This window comes from Anomalospiza imberbis, chromosome 3 (assembly GCF_031753505.1).
Source record: "Anomalospiza imberbis isolate Cuckoo-Finch-1a 21T00152 chromosome 3, ASM3175350v1, whole genome shotgun sequence".
In the NCBI taxonomy this organism is placed as follows: domain Eukaryota; kingdom Metazoa; phylum Chordata; class Aves; order Passeriformes; family Viduidae; genus Anomalospiza; species Anomalospiza imberbis.
The window spans coordinates 89,979,311-90,005,174 of record NC_089683.1 but is presented as its reverse complement, the minus strand read 5'-3'; the positions used below and the strand labels follow the sequence as shown (position 1 = coordinate 90,005,174).

The following is a 25,864-nucleotide window of genomic DNA, read 5'->3' as shown; positions in this document are numbered from 1 at the left end:
CTCATGCTAATAACTAAGTTTATGCCAAAAGCTTTCCTCAAGGGAGTTAATAAATTTAGGTTTGTCACTTAAGCTGGCTACAGCTTTTCACAAAACTTGAGGTATTTAATAATCATTTACATCTGAACGACTGTCACATTTAAGTGGATTGTCAAATTAACTTGGAATTTCCTGAAGGTGTTGGAATGAGGCAAGAAGGAAGAAAGAAAAGTGATGACAGCTCACATCACTTCCATAGAAAACCCAGGTAAAAAAAGGCAATAAAAAATTGGCTTTCCACTAGAGAATGACAATGGATAACACACCTCTCTCCCTCTTCTTGACAAAACAGATTTATTACTCTGGATAAAATAGAGGTACCAACTCCACAGAATGTATCATCAACAACAGAGGTTATACAAATCAAGATGTACATTTCAATTATTAGAGAAAATATAGGATAAGATGTCTAGAAGTTCAAAGTAATGTCATTTAGAGAGACAAAACTTGGTTTGTTTTTTTTTTTTTTTTTTTTTTTTTTTTTTTTTTAAATTATGTTAACTCTACTGATATACAGCAGCTCTGGAAAATTTTTTTTTTTTTTTCCTGTGTACAGCACAAACACTGCAGACCTCACAGCATGGACCTCACATGTTCCACTGCAATGAGGCTCTGGCAATCACTCTCAACTTATCCCTAAACACAGAAACCATATACCCAATTTTCCTAAGTCTCTTTACAACATCAATGTCACTCAAATCAAGATTTTCTTAATACATGAAAATGTTTCTACAACTTCCCTTTTCTTCCTTAATCTACTATTTCCACTTACACAAATCATCTGCTATCATAATCCATTCTTTCAACTTGATGGAAGTATTCAGATTAAAAATTAGTACTGTATTTAAATAGGTATTTACTTCCTGAATTACATGCATGTTTAATACCAATAGATACATACCAGCCAGACCACACAGAGAGAATTTTGACCTTTTATAAGTGAGAAGAAAATTACTTTGGATTTCTTTTTTAGCACCCACCACCCCCAAAAATAAATAATCTCTTAGTGACTTTCTAGAGGTCAAGCAACTGAAATGACAGTACTTAAAGCCAAAAAAGATCACAACAGTTTTTAGGAAACTGGTCAGTCTCCATGAGGATCTACCTGGCATTGGGAAAGATTTTTTATGAACTTAAGTGTGATCTCAGTCTACAGACAAACAGCCACTCAAATTTATAATGTTTCCTTGATCTGCACCAGACTGATGTTCTGCTAGCAAGCTTATGCCCACTAGATGTTACTGTCCAGCTTTACATATCAGCTGCTTTTCAGATCAGCAATCAGCAGAATAGGCTGGGCAGACAGAAAAATGGACAAAAGTTTTAACAAAATAAGTCAGAGGATGGTCCTATAGCCTATGAACTACTACACACTTGTTGATTTGCTTACTTAGAAATGAATAGTTTCACATTTGGGTGCAAGAGAACTGAGATGAGAGAGCAAGCAGCAGCAAGATTAGGTTTGTACACATATTCTAAAAACAAATGACTATTGCACAAGCAGATGGCTGATGACTAGAAGTGGACAAAAAACTTATGATTACATAGCCTTCTCAAAAAAAGATACAACTGAAACTTTGCACTGAAGAGCACTTACAGTAAAAACAGTCATTCTGACAATTCACTACTATTACACCACCATTAAGCTTAGGAGCTTTGATCCCATGTTGAGATCTTTTAGGCATTAAAAAAACCCAATCTTCAGTAGAACCTTTGTATTTTAGCACTTGTTAGGAGTTGAAAACTTAAGGGTCACATTTAAATGACTGCAACTTTGTAGAATTCAGACTTCAACTGGCAGCATCTCTTCTTAGTTAATGGACATTACAAATATCTGTAACAGTGATTGAGAATAAAGGGCAAAAGAGCAAGAACACACAAACAAGTAAAATGCAGAAATATAAACTTCAAGCAATCCACTAAATATAACCTGTCTTGCCAGATCTTTTTTAACTTACTGGAAGAGTTGCTCTACTTAATATTGACAAAGAGATGTGTAAATCAATACATTTGGAACAAGCAATATATTTTAATTTAAAAATGTTCAAACTGCAGCAGTAAATCTATGCACTTAGCACATACAAATCAGAGGGGTTTGCTTGTTGGATACTTTTGACAATATAAGACAAGATGGTATGCAAAGCTCAGATGCAAGTAGCAACACAAACTTTTCTAAAGATATACTTGCTAAAAGTAGGAATATGTTGAAATGACCTATTACCATTGGCTTGAATTTACCTAATGAAGTCAATGAAAAAACACCATGGAAAAACCTCTCAGTTTTCTGTTTTGCAATATATTCCAACTATTTGTTACTGTCATAAAGTTCAGATTCGGGCAGCTCTCAGCAAAATGAATATCAGAATGAAAAAAGAAAAAGAGTTATTAAAAAATCCTAGAAGTCTCAAATGTAAATAAAGATGCCTTATTTCTTTCCTATGGTATAATACTGCCCCCACACATTCTCCTCATGTTACTTCAAAATTGCCTCATCACTTTTCCTAATCATTGTCTCTTAGATGTACTAAGTTTAAAAAACTTTCAATAAAAATATGCAAATCTAAAACCCATTACTCAATTTCACATTTTAACATGGAGCTAAGTTTGTGAAAAAAAATCCAGGTATTATTATTATCATCCTAATTTTTATTAAAAAAATGTACTACAGTAAATAGGAGTTTCTTTTCAAGTCTGCAACATATACTTTTAGCAAATTTCAAAATAAAAGTCTGGCAGGAAATCCTTACTAAAAGGGGATGAGGTAGGATTCTATTAACTATGTATTGACAGATTAATTATTTGAGAAGGAGCTGGGACAGTTTCAAGTTTCTCAAGTTAAAGAAGTGTTAGTTAATGTCTTCCATAACAGTTATTTATGATTCTCATTTTATGTTCATCATGATGGAAAGGTAATAGTGATAAAGGCAGACAAACCAGTCTTAAAAAAGGAAAAAAAATCTGTAGAGATCATTTCAGAATAGTCTTAAATTTATAAAGTTATAATACCATATATTAGAAACAATGTTACCTTCAGTGCATACACTTGGATAGACAAAAATGGTCTTGGCAGTGCTAACTCTCTTCTTTGTGTCTGCCTTACTTGTATAGCCTAGAATATAATCAAAGTTTCAGCTGTTTCTGCAAATGAATTCATCAAGTTTGTAGTAATTTGAAATTGGACTACAACTCTGATCATAACAAATTAGTGCTAATAAGGCCAACTGTTCATTCAACATGGTGATATGCTAGATTTGTGATGAATGGTAAAAGACTGATGATTATTTTACTTGTGACTACAGTTAGAGAACATTAGAAGCAAGAGTCAGCACAAATCATTCAAAGTGGATTTTAACTATTATGATCTTAAAAAGAATGAGAAAATATTTCTCATTTCTCTTCCTCCCCATTTCCTAAACACCAGCCAGCAATACATTAATGTCTAATAGCTCACCCCTATCAAAAGGTAAAATCTAAATTCATAAATGGCTTTCTGGGAAATGGCTGTGGATATCAAAATGAAAATGTGTTTTTAGAATACCTCTTAATTCCACCAGAATATGAGAACCCCCAAATATACTTGTCAAGTAATAGAATTCCAGATTGTTATAACTCCCCAGCAAGCCAGTTTGATATCACTGAGCAAGACAGTGAGAAGTGTATTTAATATATCATGATTGTTCTTTAAAAAGGTTTCTCATGACATTTTAGGTTGAATAGAGGATTAAATAATTCAGAAAGAACATTTATCTTATTCTTACCACTTGCAATGAAAAGTGCAAAATATCAAAAGTATATTAAAAGCAACTGCAATGTTTTCCTGATTATTTGGGTTCTATCTTCAAAACCACACTCCCCTCTCAGCCTTCATACCCATCCCATAACAAAGTTTTTGAAGTAATTTGAGTAGTATGAAGAAGTCTGCTTTTTCCTGGTAAACTGCCAAGGACTTTTATCAAAGGATTCAGAATTTTCCCTTTTGAATGAGAAAGGGTTGCTGGTTACAGTACTCTAACCCTTGCAATCCAAGTAAATTCCTTCTGCTGGGATGACTGCCTTGAATCAGTCTCTGGAAGGCCAGAGTTCATAAAGCTCCTCAGCAGCTGTGGTGTTATTTTCAGCATTGATGCACTGCCAAGCAAGGCCTGTTACTGCTGTTCGGTCTCTGCTGTCACCACTCCTCAACGGTAACACAGAAGTAAGCATTAGGCTTACTGTGACAAATAAATTTATTTAAAATTACTACCAAAACCAGTACTAACAATGTGGTAAGGAAGGAAATGAGGAATAAAGAATACTGTCAAAAAGACCCAAAGAGAAAATGTCATGAAAATGCCAAGGGAAAAAAACACAAAGAGAAAACACGATGAAACATTTCTGGGAAATGAGAGTCCAGGAAAGAATATATATGACAATACAGCAGGTGGTTTTTTCCCTGTATCCTCTTCCAGACCTGCCCTTGCAGTGGCACTAAGTGGCAGTCCCAGGCAGGACTGGTACAAGAGAGAAGGGAGCTTCTGGTTTATTTTTTGCCTTAAATAAGACAATTACACAAGACATTTTAGCTTATATTTGGACAATACAAAACTCTTAACATTCTCAAAGATATGAAGCTTAATGGTCTGGTGTGATCAGTGCATGCAGTGGGTTACAGGATAGGAACAAGACATAGCACGATGGAGCCAGCAAGCTGCCACTTCATGCAGTGCCTCTCCCAACACTTGCTTCTACTCATGCCCGTGTCCCCTGAGTCCTAAGGAACACGACACAGACTTCCTGTGGTATCTGGAATTCACACATCTAAGTCAAATAGAGAGAGAGCTAAGTCAGATAGAGAGAGAGAGATAGAGATTGACCAAGTCTGGCAATTTAGATAGAATGCCAAGGATGGCAAGAAAGTGTCGCAGCATATATCGCAGTTGAGACAGACACAATACATAGAGTATCACCATACAATTTCAGAAGGCCTTAAGCATTAGCCCATACAGAGCAACATCTTACCACATCAGAAGGCTTCAGGTGTCTGCCCATACAGAATAACATCACTTCAGAAGGCTGCAAGCAGCTGCCCTTCTTGTTCTTTAGCCCAGCTTTTTATATTCTTCATCTTGCATGCTTTACACTTGTGTGCCCTCTGTTCCCTTTGGTGATTGGTCAGTGCACCTGGGCACTCCATGTCTCATTACCTTCAATAGTGCTCACCTGCTTTTCACAACTGTACCCATTAGGGATGAGGTTCAGCCACAGTCCCACTCCCAATTACCACAAACTGAGTGCCTACAAGACAATAGGCACCTTGCTAGAAACACAGGTGATTCTGACAGCACAACACAAAGAACCAGACTCCTAGAAATGAGAGTATCAGGCATTAAGATTTGAAAAGGCTCTCATTGTTTTACAAAATAAATCTTTCACAATTTTAATTTTTTTAGTAAATCTACATAATATTTATTTAATAAATACTTAAGCATAGAGAAACACTTTGCATTTATTTTTGGCAATGAATACTATAATCTGACTAGCACATCAGCAAGAACAACCTTTTCTTTTACCATACCCCCATTTAAAAATTCCTTTATTTAATAAATATGCATCTTTCTGCTACACGCTCTACATCAAAGATCCTTCCTTGTTCTTCTTAAAGACCATGCACTATAAACCCTATTCTGCGCCACCGATTTTAAATTTCATCTATAAAAGTCATTTTACATATATCACAAATAAAAATACATGCCCCAGTTTGAATATTAAAGCTGTAATTCAATTTCAAGGTTCTTCTGACAGTATTCCAGTATCATACTTCTTTTTCCAAGATGCTACTTGAATTCTTTTTAGTAAATTCACAAACTACTGCAAATCAAAGCTTAAAAGCTGATACATTTCATCAAGAACATCACTACAGCTTGTTGCTATCCATGCAAAAGTACTAAAGAGTTGGTCCTGTAGTATATTAATAGAAATTAACAGAAATAGTTGAAATTAATAAAAGAAGCTACATGATTCCATGTTTATAATCTATACTTTAATACACATTCATTTCAACTTGCTATTTATTTTCTTCTTGCATTCCTATCAAACAGAAGGGAGGGTGTTATTTGCTATTAAGACAGATATATGAAAAACCCACATAGAGATAGATACAGATTTAAAGAGTGTAAACTAACCCAAGTCTCTGTTCCTTAGACTTTATTAGCTTTAACTATTCAGAGATACCTAACTATTAGACAATACTAGGCTTTGACTGGATAAGAAAGAATTAATTTTAGCTTCTATGAATCTGGTTAACAGTCTCAATAGAGTGTAGGTGGTGGTCAGGGACTGGCCTGTGCCAGTCACATTTGGTACCAGTTGGCTCCATGATGGACAAAATCAACTCATCGTACACCAGAATGGAGCCAGGAGTCCCTGATGCTTCTGTGAAAAGAGTATTTGGGAATGGGAGGCAAAAGCCAAAAGGAGACACACACAAGAGGATGCAGAAAGGAGATGTCAGAAGGGAACAAATGCTAAACAGAGGAGATCCAAGAAAGACACTGATCTGTAGTTCCTCAGATCCTTCTTTCTCTCCTTTTTAAAAACAGGAGTAATGTTTCCCTTTTCCCAGTCACTGGGGATTTCGCCTGATAGCCGTGACTTTTCAAATATGATGGAGAGTGGCTTGGCAACAATATCAATCAGTTCCCCCATCCCTGGGATGTGTGTCATTAGGTCACTTGTGGCTGTTCAGTTTCATCAAGTGATCCTGAATCTACTCTTTGCTTATAGTGGGAGGGACTCCACTCCCTCCACATCCACACAGAATCAGGCACTTGAAGCTCTGTTTTGGGAGACATCAGCAAAAACTCAGCCAACTCACATGTGGAGCCTGGAACAATTCACGTCACACACTGCCCCTGTTCAAATAGGCAGTTCAGTTATGATGTTCTATGCATGTATGCAAGTTTAAATAGCTATGAAAAGGCAACTGTGGGTATCATCAGGAACAGAAAAAAGACTTGAGTTAGGTAAAAAAGGGAAGGGGAAGTGAAAGCTCCTGAAGCTAAAAATTTTTGTCAAAAGGTAGTAGAGAAAAATCCTTAAGAAACTAAAGTTCTTTGAGACAGTCAAGAATAGTTGTATTTGCTAACTGTATTTTGTATATTGCCTACAAGCAAACATGACATTCAATTCAATCTTCAACCTGTTGAAAATGTATGTTCAAAGTCTGCCATGTGAAATTTAGCACAGTAAACACTCCAACCCACAAAAACAAATCAGTGCTTCCCAATAGAAACAAAAATACCTATGGAATACAGAGACATCCACAGCCAGGAAAGCACACAATACCTAGCCAGAACATCTCTTGGAAGACAAAGAAACACTAACATAACAAGCCAAGGACTGGTATAATCCATAGTTCTTAGGTCAACTTGCTCCACTTGAAAGAGGCCAAACAAATTATAAAGAAAGCACATGGCAAGACACAGGAAAATCTCAAATGGGTTCTCCCCAGTCTCAACCTTTCACAACCTACCATCCTGCTGTACTCAACAAAAACTCACAGCAATACCTGCCAAAACCCCCTCCTTATCTCACCTCTTTCATTTGACACCTTTAAGATTAGCCATTGCTGCACAGTAGGTGAGACTCTGCCAAACATCAGGAGACCCTTGAGCAGGAATAATCGGAACTGGGAGAATTGAGATTCCTGTTTTGGGTTAATTGATGAGGACTGCTGGCTTGGGTTATCACTTTTGTGAGAGAAAAGTCAAAGTGCCTTGGGTTAGCCAGCCCGTTTTCCAGGCCACACAACATCTAGATCATACTAAACAACATTAGACACATGGCTCAAGAAGAGTGATCTCTATAAAGCATGTAACCGTAAAAACTTTAATAAGATTGATGCACAAACCTGGACAAGTACCACCATCTTCCTCAGAATGCTCAGTTAGAAGATGTATGCTAAGGAAAGCACACAAAGCTTTAAAAAGTCTGCTTTGAGAGAATTTGTGCCAGGCATTTTGCCAAAGGATAGATCATTAATGGTTTTGATGATCTCCCCTTGGAGAGTGGGCTGCCAAGACAAATCCTCTTAGTTATACTAGAGAGGTTAAGTGAGGTCAAAAAGTCCCACCTCTCCCCAGCTGTGGGCACTTCACCAGTTTGATAATTTTGATAATGAAATAAATGAATGCTTTAGGTGTTTACATTTAATTAGTCTGATGCCAGCAGAGTTTCTAATAACCAGTATTATACTTGGGTTTGTGTCTGCTTTGATTAGCTCTCTTAACGGCCAACCAGCTCTGTCACCCTACTGGAATAATCTATTTTGCGCAAGTCAAGGCCATTTGAGACCTCTGGGCTATGTGGAGGCTGACAGCGTGGCTGGCCACTTCCAGCTCCTCCAGCAAGACAGCAAGAATAAAGGGGACACCAGATGTACTTGAATCTCCAGGCACTTTTCTGTCTTCCTTTAGGTTAAGGTAGACACAAGAGCCTGTTTATTCTCTTGGTAAGGCAAAAGAAACAGTTGCACTTGGTAACACAATTTGAAAGCTGCGGTGTACAATACCTCAAGGATATTATTTACCTTCCAAAGCAAGAGTGTCTAAACATTCACCTGTTCCCTAAACACTTCTATGCACAGGAGGCAAGAATTAATCTCCTTTCAAGAATAATACTTGTACAATTGATCTCCATGGCAACAAAAGCAAAACTTAAAAGTGGTTGGTGTAACAAGATTCAGTATCCCATCAAAACAGCTACCACAAACACAATTTGTGGCTATTCATTCAAGCACATTCTCTACATTGCTATGTTCCTGTTTCAATTATTTTGAGATTAAGTTTCTTTGCTTTACTAATTTAATGGAAAAACTGTAGAAGAAACACATCCAAAAGAAATCCAAAGATTTTGAACAGAAAAAACACACAATAACACTAACTGAAAGGTCACCAATTTCTCTTCAAGAGCCAGCAACAAAGAGTGTATCAATTGTCAGATACAATATTGGATAATTTTACTGAAAGCTCTCTTGGAAAATATTTTCTACTCCCTCATCCCTATGTGGTAAACTAGCAGACTATAGATACAATGGATGCAATAGACCAAAATCTATGAACAGCAGTTTCATATCTATTAACCTAGAACTAAAAGATTACTAAATAATTAAGGACATATTTCTCCAAGGTCCCACAACCACTCAATACAGCACTACAACTAGACACAGATAGTCAGAATGAAATTTTCCATGCTCATGACAGATTTTGGGCCTGCTGCCCTCTAAGACTGCTGAAGAGCTCTGATCATACTACCTGCAGTAGTAACTCCTCTGAAACAAGCAAGGTACAAACCCCCCTCCACAGAAAAAGAATAAAAAAACACCAAAAATAATCCCCTGACCAAAATCTTAAAAGAACACCAAAGCAGACTGCTTTTCAGAAAGTACTTTTCCCCACCCCAAACATCTAAAAGGAAGAGAAGATTGTCATGGAACATCTGGACAACCACTGGAGTTTGCTACTAATGGGTTATTATTGATACTTGCTTGTGTTTTGTTATTTTGTGTTACTTTACAGTACACACATCTCAATACTTTGTTTTTAGAAGTTGTGCTCACTGTTCTAATTCAGATGAAAACACATTCCTTCTGAAAAGACATGAGAATTCTCTGCCATGCAACATAGGCACTTTCTGAAATAACTAAAGCATCCTAGCAACTATAAACCCTGAGAAATGACAGTATGAATGTAGTGCTGAGAAAATCATGTTTTGAAGCTTGAAAGAATTTACACAAAGTTAAAATGATCACGATTCTAATTTTACAATTGTTACAATATCAGAGTTAATTTACAGCCTTGCATCAGTTTACACCATTAAATATTAATTCTACCAGTTACACGTACTGATGCTTGTTTGCTCATGTGCTTCTTCCAACCACAGAAAAATGTTGCACAAAAAGAATTATTGTAATAGATCATGCATCTTCAGTTGCAAATGTTCCTTTCAAAGACCATGTCTTTCTGTATCTTGCCAATTATTAGCACTAGTTAAGCAATTTCCACTTCCCCAAGGCAGTGACAAATACACATTTAAAGCAATTAAAACAGACAACATTTATAGTGATTGGCTAAAGCACAAAACAAGCATACACAAACCCTCTGTTAATTTGTTTATCTAATTCTACAGCAGCTTTCTCTGCCTTTCTCTTGTAGTCTGTAGTCTTACCCACTACATAGCTCAGAAGAAAAAGTCCTAAGGGGAGGTCACACAGACTTATATCACTGCTGGAAACTCTGCTCTGCTGCAAATGTTTTTGACTCTTTTTGTAACACATTATTACAATTAGAAATGGAGTAGCACTAGTTGGTTCTGATTTTGACAATTTAAAGGGGCATTTTTCACCCAACTTACACTTGAAAAATGTTAATACATGATTATGACATATGTATCCCTCAATAAGTACTCTAAGTATTAGATTTGTATTTGTACATAATTAGAGTAAGTCTTAAAATGGGCAAAAATAATCGTACTTCCATATAAAAATAAGAAATTAACTTTGAGAGAGAGACATGAACATATTGACACTATTTTTAGATAAGCAGGTGAGACCTGTAATTAAAACCTGATCTTTGCCTAAGAAAACATCTGTTTTCTTCACTGTGTAATTAGTAAAATTAATGAATTCCAATCCATCCACACAAATGATTATTTTAAGTTTGAAATCAATCACTTTAAAGCCCAAGATGATTTCAGCTACACAAATTTGCCAAAAAGTGATACTGTAGATCAAGTCCAAATTATGACTGTAATTTTCTTTCAGTTATGTTTCAAACATTTTCTAGCCTTCTTCCTCTATTCTGCCAATGTTCACATTTCTATTATAAACAAAACATATTTATGCTTTTAAAGAAATTTGAGATGACTACATACTAAATTAACCTTCTCATAAGTAATTCTTGTCAGAAATATGATTAGGATCACATTTTTTAACTGGATCATAACAGGAAATATGCTTATTGGGAGATTTGTAAAAAAATAAGACTATCCCCCTCTGAAACATTTTATTATATACAGAGCAGAAAACTGCTGAACAGTGAACACAATTTCAAAATGCAGATTAGAATACCAAACATTGGAGAATTTTATTTTAAAATATGTTCTTGAAAAAAGTGTTACTTCCAAGAACACTGCATGGCAGGTGACCACACTTAAAGAGGTCAGCACTGGATAATTACAGACACTCCAAATAATGGGGCACAGAATACACTTTAGCAATCACCATTATTGCCATTGTATTGCTGCCATAAAGGGACAACAAAAGGAGGCTTCTATCACACCCATCTTTGGGTTCTCACTGACAAGGGCAATTCTGATTGCCCATATTAAAAACCTTTGACCAAAACCTATGGATGTATCTGTTCATCTGCTATAATTGTTTAAATGTTCCTCTTTGACTCAGAGATATGTGCAGGAAAAACCCAGCTAACAATATCATAAGTACTTGTTTTACAAATCTGGCTCTCTGTCAAGAAGTTGCAGTGAAAAGTCTTTTAATCACCTTCTGATCAGAATTTACTGGATTGGCTCTAAGTTCAAGGGTATTAAAATGTGCAAAGGAGACTATGAAAAAATGGCTGGGTTATAGATTTTAACTTCTTAACTAGAAAATTGACTCAAAATAGATTTTCTAATTTACAATGAATCAAAAGAAAAAACATTAGACCATAGCAAAAGTGGCACAAATGTATCAAAAAGCAAATGAATAAACATTTGAAAAGATTTATTATTAGAAATTGTAATAAATTTTGGAAAGATGAATCGATTTTAGTTAAAAGGTATAACTGACAATTTATTGGGCGGGAAGATGCATTATTTTCCAATTGTTATCCACCTACAGTAAAACTGATTTGTGTCCTATTGTATTTTATGGAAAAGGAGAGAGCAACTTTCAGTGATTTAGATTAAATGTATTAATCATAACCAGACACTGTGAACTATATATCTACTATTAAAGAAGATTTTTGACATTTAATTCTGTAGCAATATTTTGGCTCTGTACCACTCTTCCTAAATCCAATTCCTGCTACAGTTGGCAGATTTCTCCCTTTTAATTTTATGGGGCTTAAAGTAGCATTTAACCACCCATGCGGTAAATAATGCAGGATTAGAAATATTTAGTGTTTTGTTTCCCTTTGAAGAGAACCAATCCATCAACCCCCAAATATTTTAAAAATATTTTCCACATTCAAATAATATTTAATATAAGATCCAGTAAAATGTCCTATATAAATGAAGTTTCTTTCCTGAAACAAAAAATACTCCACATTAAATATTAAAGAAAATATGCATCTGCATCACTGATATAGGGGAACTAATTTTATAATGATACTGTTTTATGTACAAAGAAAACTTTAATAAAACCTTTAGAATTTTTGAACTTGATAGTCACATAATTTCTAATACTTACTCTCAATTAGAAAAAATACATTTAAATATTCTCCTGAACAAGGCATAACAATATATTTTATAATATTTATCTCCAACTTAAAACTGAAATGGTAGCTTCTATTTATGCACACCCTCCCCCTCCTCTTTTTTATGCAGTCACTGCCTACGTTTTGCTTTAATGCTGTATTTTGCTGCATGGAAAAGTGAGTTAAGGATAACTTTTCAGAAGTAATATTCTTAGAATTCTTTTAGGTAGTGCAAATAGTCTTAAATTGCCTTATACCCACACCAACATGTAGATTCCAAGTTCTTAAAAAAACACAAATAGGAGGTGCAGTATCACAACTAAATCTCAGTTGTGACATGTACAATGCTTTCTTTTCCATAGCATAACAGTGTGATAGAAAACAGGAAAAAGCGTTTTCTCCAGTTTGACCATATTCTTCAGGGAATAAAAATGAAACCTTCTGAGAACATACTGTACGTATCTGTTTAGGTCTTTGTAAAATAATGCTTTTAGAAGCCTTGTCCAAAGCAAACAGGTCAGGGCAAAGGGAAAATGAGGCACATTTTCTCTAAAAAGCTCTTCAAAGTGAACTACATGAGTGTTTAAAGAAATACACATCTAAAGCAAGACAGCTGAAACAGAGTTTGCCCATCAGCTAACAATAAGGAAAGATGACTCCCTAAATAAATAACTTTCATTTCTCTGAACTGAGAAGTTTCCTCCTTGACCTTTAAAACCAAGATCTGCAGGAATGCTAAGTCAAAGCTGAGAAATAATAGAATGAGAAAGTTAGTCTCCTACTCGTGAATGGAGGTGTTTAAAACCACCTAGCCAAATCACCTATCCAAAGCTAGTAGTGAGAAAAACTGTCCACAGCAAAAATCAGATCAGGAGAAAGTAGAAGAGTGCTGAGTCTAATTGCAAGGGTCTGAGTGGAACAGATTTTGAGCTGTTATCAAAACTGTTGGACTGGAAGTGTTCACTTGATCAGTTACAAGTATTTACACTTCACTTCAAAAAGAAGCTAAGAAAGCACCTGCTGTGTTGCAGCTGAAGGGACAGTAATTAATAGGCAAGGACTAATACACTCTTGAACCACTCCAGCTGCAAGTGCTAATGTTAATAAAACTTTTCTTCTTGTCCTCTTTATTCTTAGACACTCTATGTAAATCGGCAACTAGACAAATGGTTTAAGATAAAAACTAATAATTATTATGCTTTTGAAAACATCATGCCAATGTTTTATGTAGGGCTTTCCCAGAACATCAAGAGCACATGAAACTTAGGAGCTTTGAGTTTTTCTGTGACTCACCTCACAACTCACAGCTTTTTTAAAGTATTGATTATCTTTGGGGAATGACCTTTCCATTCTAGGATTGCTTACCACCATTTTATTTAAAGTTAGCACTGGTGTCTCTGATGCTGGATAAACATGTTTTATTAAGTGTTCACTCCCAGCAGACCTTAGAATTGAACATGTTGCAGAAATATAAATAAGGCCTACATTTCTATAGAGAGAAGGATCTGCATTCAGTTATGTGCTTCCTTGCTGTAAATACCATGTGGTAACTGTCGGAAGAGGCAATCCCTGAGAAGTTTTGAGTAATTTTTGCCTTCTCAAAACTACGCTCTCAATAAACACATTTGATTTTCTTATTTCAAGAAACCAATCAGTAGCAAGCATGTTACTTTTCCAGCTGAGTCAGAAGTAAGGTCAGTACAACAACTGTGGTTTGCTCCACTCCTTTTCGGTGGTATTTAACATGTTATAGAATGCCGTCTTTACATCTAACTGAAGTCAGAGCAATCAAAGAGAATGGCAGAAGAGGACCCTTCCATTCCTGTATAACCTCTCACATCAGAAAAGAAGCTAAGCAATTTTCTTGGTCAACTCAACTTCAAAACAATACATCGTATGTGTTTCCTACTTTATTTTCTGTCCTGGATTTTGAAGTAATTTGATATATGCACTACCATGATGAATTGCTGGAGAGAATACTACAGATCCAGCTTAATTCACTATTTTTGCAGTATTCCTTAGTCTGGGTACAAGTCATGAACTCAAACTGAACATACAACCTCCTCTCCCCCCCTCCAAATTTAAATTCGGGTTTGCATTTTGGCTTTCATTAAAAATCAAACAACATTAAAACACTCTCATCATTGCCTTATAGTAATGACTAGAAAGATAAGCTGCTAATGCTATCACTTCACACAATATTTCTGGAATATGTATTACATAAACTAATTCTAACAGAACCAGTGAACAAAACAAATGAGTGCATCTGAATATAAACTCCTTATCTTAGAACAAATCTAGGTGGTCACTTAATAGACTTAATCTAGATATCTAATGGAAATACTGTGCTTATCTCTGGACATCTAAAGTGGCTATATTTATTACAGATGACCACCATATGAAAGGCAACATAAAAAAATATTTTCAAGTTCCACCTACTAGCAGCTCTGATGGAAAAACCTATTCATGTGAATGAATTACTGTGGGTTGAATTAGCAAGAAACTTCCAAGTGTTTAGTAACTGTATTTGTTTTCAGTCAAAAAATAATAAGCAATGTGTTAGCTGAAATCCCTGGCATGATTTTCATGATTTACTTCACGTTTATGATGTTATTATAACATAAATGAGATGTTGCTTATCAGGTAAACCATAATATCTGTGCAGGTGTTCCTTGCCTATTACACTTGTTTTATTACCTATTCTCAGCATCAACTCCCTCATCAAGGATCCCCCAAGGATCAACTCCCCCATCAAGCTCAACACAAGGAAATCCAACTCCTAACTTGACTCTGGATACAAGATGCTGTTCTACCATTAATTGTTCAAAATGCTGCTCTTGAGGCAATAAGAAGTCTCTAAAAGTGATACAACAGTGAAATTCTTGCAGAAAAAATACTAAGTGCAATTACATGTAAAGGATTTATTTTTTTCCATTAGAATTGCACAAAACCATAAAACATCAAAGAACCCATAGGCACTTGGGAAGTCAAAATAAGCAAATTCCAAATGTCTAGAGAAGAAACATTTCATGCAGCCACACACCAGAAAGTAGGATCTCTTTTAAAACAGCAGAAAACAATAGGAATAATTATGTTGCTTCCTATTTTGAGGTCAGAGGTTTTAAAAATCATTATTATCTGTAAAGACGGCTGTAAAACTGTATTAAATGTGTTTTCAAGACAGACACTAACTGAAGAATGAAAGCGATATCATAATGCTATTTGTCCTCTTTAAAAATAAACTTAAGTGAAATTGTAGGTGACAATCATTGGAGCGGTTGGGTTGAGGTGAATTACAAGAAATACTGCTTAGCCTAACAGTTCGTAGCACTTGTCACCATTAATAAGCCACAGAACGCATCTGAAAACTAAGCAGCACATTTGGTATTTCTGAGACTAATGCTGGAGGGCAACTGCTTTGCCGAAGTGGGATGCTGGTTTTGACACTATACTTGAGAGTCCAAGAAGAGACTAAGTCACCACATTCACTTCAGCTAGACAGAAGTTAATCTTTGATAGTTTAAGGGTATGCTTTGATTGTCCCTGCAGGTCAACTATACCAAGAAAAAACCATTGTGAGCTTTGTGACACAGAGTTCTCTCTTTTCGTGGTTATACATAAAAGATACTTACATTTTGTGGATAAAGTACAATTGTTATCTCCACAAGCTATTAATTGTCTGGTGCATTTAAACCTTTTTTTTTTTCTTGATAGTCACAGATTTTGCAAGAATCAAGGCAGGACACAATTCAAGACTCTACACTCTAATTTACAAGGTAAGTGGTACAGAAGAAAAAATAAAAAAACAGTAACTCTTTTCTGGCTAATGAACTGCAGTTTCAAGTGAGACAAATGCTGTGGCATCATTTGTGCCTCTTTACTGATTTGATGACACTACAATAATTGAAGATTTTCATTATACAATTTCAGGTGACACAAAAATCACTGTCACTTAATGCAAACAGTTTGTGAGGCAGACTTCATTTAAGCACAAATCTTGTAAGTGATAGGCAGAAATCATAACCCTTCATAGCAATGACATAAACACTGACAAACCTGACCTATTAATTGCAGTGCTCTGCCTTGAACAATCACAAACCAACTGTGCCTTACATATGGATACCACTGCTGGTGCTATTAGTGATGAGAAGCACTTTGAGAACTGACCTACCATGAAAAATAATACAGGTGTAATTAGGATCATTTCAATGAGGAAGTACACTAAGCCATTATGAAAGTCACTAAGCAGCTTTAGTCCTCCATCAGGTGCTTCCCATAGCAGATGGAAGTTACATTAGGTTTGCACTGGTGTAAGTGAAAGCTTTAGCAAAAATGCACTGGAAAATTAATTTGTGGAAAAAAAGAAGCTCTTGCTATGTGGCATACATGGTGAGGATTAAAAGGTATAAGAACAGTGAGTAGTTCCTCCAAAAATCTATAGATGAAGTTAAAAATGGCACAGATACCTCAACATTATCCACAATATTTACATTTCATTTTGAAACCTACATTGTTTATGATGAGGTTTTGAAATTTGACTGAAGCTTTTTTTCCCTTTGGTTCATAGGTTTGGGTTGGAAGGGAAAGATCATCTAGTTCAGCCCTGCTGCCATGGGAAGGGACACCTTCTGCTAGATGACAAACTATTGTTTTCTCATAAAATAAAGCTATTTCAACATGACTAAGTTTTGAAGTCTAGAAGTGTGCCATTTGAATAATTCCTCAGGAAAACTGTAGTATTTTTGCTAATAGTTACTGAACACTGGAAGAATCAAAGGTGGGGCTTACACTGACATCACAGCAGCATCTCCTCTCCTAACAACCTGCATTTTTCTGCCTGAAAAAAACATATCTGCAGGATGTACGTAGGTGCAGGAAACCACCCTCTCCTTAAGGAAGTTTTACCCCTCTACGTTGTAAAACTAAGGTATTGAGTTAAAGAAAGGATTAAAAGAGCATGACATTCACTACATTTTGCATAAGTGATAATCCATTTAAGGTAATTACAAACAGAAAAATGGAAAACATACTGAGAAATGCTTTCAGTAGCTGAGAGTATTTCTGATGACAAGAAATCTTAATAAAACCATTACAAAACAAAAAAAAACCCCTACTCTCCTACTTGTTTAAAGGTAAATTCTTTTGCAGTTTTAGCAGCATAAGGTTTCAACATGTTACCCTCAGAGGCCTCATATTCCTCCTCATGAATGAATCAGTGTGAAATTCAAGAAGAGTTTAGTTTTGTTATAATCTAATGCCATCACATTTCCACAGAATTTGATATACAAAGTATTGCAGCAAATGACAGAAAATCATTAACTGAAGAAAATAATTAATACACCAAAGATAAATTCTTTCTTGCACCTCACTGATACTTCATTGTTTTATCAGCCTGTATACCACTCATTCAATGTAAACAAATCCTCCACACCACCAAATACACTTCAACTTGAGAAGCAGTATTCTTCCAAAAGTTGCAGAGTATCCACAAAGAGGCTTCTGACCAATACTGTAAAAACAGTGCCCAAATTATTCTTTAAGGAAATATTCCTTGGATCTATAGCAAGGTTTCTTACCCAGTAACATTTCACTTTATTTCCAAAATATTTTGACAGGAAAAAAGCTCCTGAAAAAACCTGGCTGTTTCTTCAGTTAGAAAGAACCTAGAAGCAGAAATGTTTGATTTGATTTTACATTTTGAAAGCTGTTTAAAACAGCATGAGTGCTCAATGCATCTTTTCTCCTAATGTCAATAGACTGTTAATCTGTCAACAATTTTTTGAGAAAAGCTTTTATCTTTGAACTTTTGAAAAAAAGTCAAAAGATTTGACAGAAATACCCAGACACCTTCAGATAACGGGTCCTGGAAATTTAGCTTTCATGCTTTAAACACATTTTGAATAATTACAACTGTGTATAGTCAAGCTCAGTAGCACAGCTGTGCAAAAAAAATAAATCAATCCAGGAGTGCAAGACTTAATACAAGCTGTCTTTAATGTAATGAAACCAAACCCAACGACACAAAGGTGATGGATGGAAAAAATGGCAGAGTCAAAAGAAAGCATCTTTTTTTATTGGTCATGTTTTTTGCACTTTAACTCAGTGAAATCACTTACCAGCTTCCAGCCCAGACAGGGAATACAGGGAGGAAGAGGTGACACAGAAGAGTTCTTAAACAAAACCCTGCAATGTTTCTTTCTGTCTCAAAGAAATAGTGCCTAGAACCACACAAGAAATAGCTAAAAGAGCAGCACTCATTCTTAAAACTTATTAAAACGATTTCCACTTATTTGTATGGAGGAGCTGTGAATGGAAGTCAAAATTTTCAGCTGAATACTAAGCTGGGCAAAACATTTTGAAGAAAATGAGAAAATAGTTGTTATGTTTTTGCGATCTATAATTAACTCTTATTTTCTTTAAACAGGGTTTTATGATCTCCCCAGGAATCCATCTGAGAAGAAAATGACAACCTTAATCATTTTAAAAGGTAAAGAGGTAATTTAGTATTCTACATCACAGAAATAAACCTTTACACTTCCAACACATCTAAAGTGTTAGATTTCACATTTTATTCTATGAAATACAAAAGCTTCACATGCCATTTGCTAGAAAGAACACAGATACAGTTGTAGAAAAGTGGCATGTATATAAACTATATGTCACTAGATGAGTGCCAAGTATATAAACACACAAAGAACAGAAGAAAAAAGCATTCCTTTTAAGAAATCCGTGTTTCAAAATTCATGGAACACTACCTCTAAATTGAAGGACTTCTGCCTTTTCCTAACATAAAGCAATGTGAGGCTTGGGATTACTTGATCAGGTCACATGTAACTTCACAATTCAACCAATTCAACCCAACCACAATAAGATTTGATGCAATATACACCTTATTAAAGGAGTACATTAAATATAAAAGCAAATGTATGATTTTCATAATTTTAACTACAAAGCTACTACTATCCACTTGGCACAGTTTTAGAGAATCCGTATGCTTTTCTATTACTTTTCAAATATAGTCGATGCTGTCACAAAACAAAGCAATGAAGACATGAAAAGCCACCATTATAATTGTAACCCAAAATACATACATGACAAATAATTACAGATTCCATTAAAAACGTGGCTATCTTAAATGAAATGGAGAACTGAAAGGCTATAAGCCAGTTGTATTGAATATTTTCTTGTTTATTTCTATATTCTTGCTCAGCCTTTTCAGTGGACATCTGCTGTATAACTCATTCAACCTGCACATTGGAGTAGGTAAGGATTTTTAAAGTATGTGCATGCTAGGTTTTTACTTCTCTCTTTCTTGTCCAGCATTGTGTGATTATTTAAAAAGCGTTTTGACTCAAAGGCAGTACACCTGATTAAAGAAAGACCTATGAGTTTGCTCAAATTAAGCAACTCATCCATGAAACACAGGAAGAGCTTCTGGAGAGAATCTAAGCACCAGCTGTGGCTACCTCAAATTCAAGTTTACTGCCTGGTCCATAAAGAGCAGCACTCTTCCTCTGATCCTCAGCTCCCACTGTGCTCTGAACATGACGTGAGCAGGCAGTTTCCGTGGTCCACAGCAAGCAGTAGTCACACTCCTAGCCTGTCATTTCTCTTACAAGAAAACACCCAAACAGTTGGGCATTAAACACTTTCTGAGAGAGGATGAGGGTTAATGAAGGCATTATCATAGCTCTTCACTCTGCCTTCCCCAAATCTGTGATCTTACCCAGGCTTTGCTGGCTGCTATAATTGTGAGCCTTCAACCAAGCTTTTCAAAAAAGCTTAAGCCTTGACTGAATGCAAAAGGCCAACTGCATTCTCACATTCATTGGATACAAATTACAAATCCTTAGCCTGAACAGAAGATACAATGTGTATCTTTGAGGTAGTGTATCTTTTTTTTTTTTTTTTAACACTGTCTCCCTTTCAGGTCTGTGTAAAAGCAGTGATACAGACATCAGACTCCTTGCTGCTAGAAGAGAATTCATTCACACCACAATTCTGTTCAATAACTTGAGTCTGCAGTGCTCTTTCCTCAGGATATTAATCTTTCTTAAAGCTTTCTTGCTCTTCTTCACTGTTACCATCTAATAGTAGTAATTGCTTTTTGCTCTGTGCTATCAGATGTCACAGGTATTAAATGACTTTTTTTTTATTGGATTTAAGTATCTAAAGAAGATTTTCTTTAAGAAGCAATCACTGACAAAAGGAAGCACATGAGCTCTGGTTTGTATTTGCAAAGACAGATGCAGCAGATGTGCCCACAAACATAAATAGTCATTAAGGAGGTCAGAAAACTGCATCTGTAGAGCTAACAGCACATCCCTTCTATTTTTGATTCCTGCCTAAATAGTGACTCAGAAGCTACACTCACATGCCAACCTTCTTCCACAACATCATGCAAATGATATATTTAATAAGCAGAGATAACTGAATTATCAGTCTTTAGTAGATTGGCCTGAACTTTTTTTTATAAAGGGAACTACAGTACCATCATTATATATGGGATATCATGACTGGAAGACAAAATGGGCTCCTAAGGACAATCCAGAAAGCATAGCAGAAAATAAACATTAGGATTTTTTATTATATACATGCATTCACAGTATATCTTCATCAATTGAAATTTAATCACCTTTTTACAATTTAGATGAAAAGGAAGGTTTTAGGGTAGTTAAGCCATGTATCATCAGTACCATGAAGCTAACCTATCAGTTATAATAGCTCCCATAAAATACCAGAGTGAAATTGCAATAAGCCTAGAAAATGGGCTACAAATCCCAGATATGCTCAAGCAAGCACTGAACCAAAAATAAAAATAGGTAGATAGGAAACCAAAAACTAGATAGCATTCATCTACTTCATGATCACTAACTGCAGAGATCACAGGGCAAGGTTTTAAAGCGTCTTATTCAGCTCCAAATGGCAATTATTGGACAGGAACTTAAATTACAAAACCCCTGCCTCTTCAAAACAAATTAAATTTTTAGCAGTTACTTTCTATTCTCTCCACATATAATAACTCTTACATTTCTCAGAAGCAACTTATGTAGTTTAAGCAACTTAAATCTGAAAATATTTAATATTGTCAAATAATAAAGAATATCTATGTTGCAGTATTTATTGTCCTGGCCTATGTTTATTACACCTGATAAAGGATCTCCCACACTCTCTTCCTCTTCCAAACATTTTTCTTATAAGGAAGAAATAGACTGGGCTATAATTAATAAATTTTAGCATTTAAATTTAAAAAGTCAAATTTCTCTTCTCATTATGTCCTTCTCCAAAGAAAAACTCAAAAAACTATTATTAGAAACTTATTTTAGACAAAAGCTGTAGGAAAATCCAAATACTAGATTGCACAGAAATGTAAAGACAGGTGAATTTTTTTCCTCCACTTACAAATATTGCTCCTAGGGCTGTAGGTACTAAAAGAACCCCGAACATCCAATTTGTAGTTCCAGCTTTAGAACTGGCTCAGGCTCAGTCCAAAGAAATGCATGATCTCTATTGCAGGCACACAGATAACCTGCCTTTTTTTTTTTATATACCCTTTTTGCCTGACCACACAGGTGTAAACAAAAAAAAAAAAAAAAAAAAAAAAAAAACCAAAAAAAAAAAAACCACCCGAGACATATTTTTCAAAGCAGTTTTTTGGGGTAAAAAAATGACCTGAATTGTACCACAATGCACTCTGGAAGTTTTTTAATTATCAGAAAAGAAATTTATTTGATTTTCATCATAAAAGTGAAACATGATGTTTTCATATAGACATAAAATATATACTGAAAATAGTAACTTAAACACACCCACCTGCATTGAATTTTTTTTCCTTTGCTTAGTTCAAAACAAGTACTGAGAAACAGTATCAGACTCTTTCTTCTGCAGTGGGATGTCAAAATATTTAGAAAGAGTAAACATACACCCAGGGAGCAGTGGCACCAAGTCTTCCAGTTCCATTACCCACCCATAATGTCAGGGAACAAGCGTAAGAGGAACATGCTTTTCTAAAAACCTCTCAGAACAGTGCACATAAGCTTACAAAAATGAAACCACCTACCAGCGCATTCTGGTTTCCTGAAACCTTTTTTATGTTTCTTGCTGGCATTCCATGAAGATGACTACATCTACTCTGGAAACCTACAAAAAAGTACAAGTTTATTTAAGAATATTTTCTCTACCATAGAACAAATAAAATTCACCATTACACACCAATCAATACAAAATCTGTTAAACAAAACCATCTTATTGGCAAACATTTTACTGGTGGAAACACGGAGCACAGAACGGTAAAAGTAAGAGAAAGAATAAATTGTCATGAAAATTGACATTTCTGCACCTATTCTTACTGCCATCCTGGATCTATGGACAGTTGGCAGCACAAGCAGAACATACTGAACTACAGCAGAAAAATGATTTTTGCATCACTTACAACTTCCTAACCACTAGGAAACATTAAATCTGGCCAATCTGCAGAGACCAAGTCCTCCAAAGCAATCCAAGCATCTAGAGAATAATCCTCACAGAAGGATTCAACACATTCAGTATGCAAAGTAGTTTAAAAGTGATTTGACCACTGCTCAGATTTTGTATTTGAATGGGAAAGAAGATCCTTGTGGCAGAGGAAGGTACAACACAATTCTCTGGCAGCAAGGTGAAGTCTGACAACTTCAATCTGTGGACAAGAGTGGGTTCCTAGCTGTAAGTGTAACCCAACACTGGTAGAGCTTACCATTGGTTGCACTGGATCCACAGCGGTTGGAAGTATTTTAGAAATAAAGAAAGAGGGTATTTTCTAAATTACAATCTCAATCCATGCTCTGGAGGAACCCTTTTCTCTTCTGTACAAACAACACAGCCTGACCATAAAGCAAAGCAGATGGTCACATTAGTCTCTCCAGCCTTTAAAGTAAATGAACTTCTATAGAATTCTACACATTACAGCAGAAGCCAGAAGCAAAATGGAACATCAAGTTTCATTTCAAATCTTGTTGAAAACTTCTCAATGCCAACATTGAGACAAATTAAAAGAGTAGGCCATTAAAATGAGCCATTTTCCACCTTCTGACTTTTCTAATATTTGACTCTGAGTTATTTCTCTCTAATGAGATCTTAAAAATTTAACAGTTCAAGGAAATAAACAGGTAACTCCAAGACTTTGTCCACATTTTACATATTTCATATTATCCACAGATATCTTTCTACTGTACTAAAAGTTATTCTACAACTTGCATTTGCTTGATTGCTACTTACCTCTCCTCCCTGAGCGGGACATAAGAGGAAAAGTACCAGTTAAGATACTTTCAAAGACTGGGTCAGGCAATTCTCTATCCCGTTCTGAGGAGTCTTCTTGTTCCCACCATGGAATGACCCCTGTAATTCCACATGCTCCACCTGTTTCATTTTCATGAAACCAATCACTCTGCTCATCATCACCTGTGTGAGGACAGGGTCCCCAAACCGTCAAAAAAAAGAGGGAGGAGCAGAGAAGATAAAAATCAGATGTTACCATCAATAAATACTCTGACAGGATTATTATTTCTTTTGCTTTATAGCTGTATAACAATTACTCCTATATAGCAGTTTTATTTGGAAAATGTTTCTCAATAGCATGACAAACATTGCCATCAATGAAACATCATAAAATGTAATGTTTTAAAACCAATTTACAATAGTGAAAAACAATAATAAACTAGTTAATCCTTTTGGCAATAACAGTGGGGAAATCCATTTAAGTTACTGCACTTTACATATTAACAAAAAAATAAACCTTAATCTCCTGCAGGGAATTAAAAGGTATAAAACTGAAACTGGTTCTTTGCAGCTGATAATGTTATATAATTAGCTTAATTTCATGATTTGTATGGCTAGTAAAAAGGGAAAACAATCATGAACAGATGTGACTAAATGAAGTTAATCTGATTAAGTTCATTTAGAAATAAGTTTTGAAAAAGTTGATTTTAAATGAAAACTGACAGTATCACATGATTGAGAATTATACTGCATTATAACACAAAGTTGGTAATTTTTACTGACAATATTTATCTATGTAGAATTTAAATACCTGGATTTAAATTAAGAAATAAGACAAGACTTAAAATACAAGACTGAAAATCTGATCTTAAAATTAGCTCATAACCACACTGGCAACTAAAACTAAATTTTTATGTTTGTTTTGAAACATGTTCTTTCATACATACCATCTAGTTTCAGAAGAACAGAAAATATCTTCAAAAGACATGGGAAATTTCCTTACCTCTACCCAAAACTTAGTTTAGGTATGTGCTGTACATTTTATTCTACTTCAAACTATCCAAACCATGTTTTGTTATTTCTGTACATAAATTATTTGTTTGACATTTCCATTTTTATTTGGAAATAAATTAAGCAAGATACAAATGTAATATTTGTGAGACACAGATTTCAAGAATAAAAAAAAAGCATTTGTGCAAAATTTCATTGCCACTTAATGAAATGAGTGGGGAAACAAAAATGGCGAAAACCAAAGCAAAAATTTCAAGAAAAATAAAACACAACACATTTTCTCCAAATAAACTGTTGCAATGTGAAGAATATTTGAGATCAAGCACAAGTGTAAATATCTGTAAAAATTTAATCAGGACAAGTACTTCTACAAAATATAGAATAATTAAAGCCCTTCACTGGTCACTTGCAGGTGAAATGGGATCCTTACACATTCAATGATCACTACTACAAGCAAAATTAGCAGAAGCTACAGAACAGGAAATTTTAAGTGGAGGAAGGGAAAAACAAAGGTGAGAAGAGATACATAGGTCAAAAAAAGATTTAAATTTCTTTGCATTCCTGAAGTATTTCAGCCTGCTCTCCTATTCACTCTAATCCTCATTTATAGCTATGACATTTCACAAAGGCATTCACCATTAATTCCATCGTCATTTTGTTACAGCCAGGTATGGGCTTTTTGGAGGAACTCTAAGAATACTTAATAGGGACACTGGTGGTGGTGGAAAGAGAATGACACCTTTTAATTAGATTGGTCTGTGGTTCAGAGCTAACGTTGAAATCCTTTGTCTTGATTTTCCAAACCTTTGTTTGGAAACACTTTCCAAACTTTTATGTTTGTTAAACTTCATCTCTATATTTTGACATGAGAGCTCCAGACACCTTCACTAACAAGAAATACTACCAGGAGCTCAAAAGTAGTCTTCTCACACATAATTCATCCATAGAGGTAATCAAGAATTCTGAAATGGGGGTTTCATGATGAGCTCAGGGACAGAAGCTGTAAGAGGCAGGCAGTACAGTCTTGGAAGAAAGCTACAATTTCAGACTGGGTTGGTGGAATGTGCAATAAGGAAAAGAGCAGCTATGGAAGGAAACTGAGATCTTTG

The 25,864-nt window shown here is 35.3% G+C and overlaps 1 protein-coding gene across 2 annotated transcripts in view; it reads right to left on the bottom strand.

Annotated features, from left to right (window-relative positions):
* GPATCH2 (G-patch domain containing 2) overlaps positions 1–25,864 on the bottom strand; it is a 118,207-nt gene that overhangs the window by 73,524 nt on the left and 18,819 nt on the right. For both annotated transcript variants that reach the window (XM_068185631.1, XM_068185632.1), the window contains exons 4-5: positions 23,745–23,927; positions 22,552–22,631 (exon numbers count right to left, since the gene is read on the bottom strand). In XM_068185631.1, coding sequence (XP_068041732.1) covers positions 22,552–22,631; positions 23,745–23,927 — 263 coding nt within the window. The remainder of the gene's footprint in view (positions 1–22,551; positions 22,632–23,744; positions 23,928–25,864) is intronic.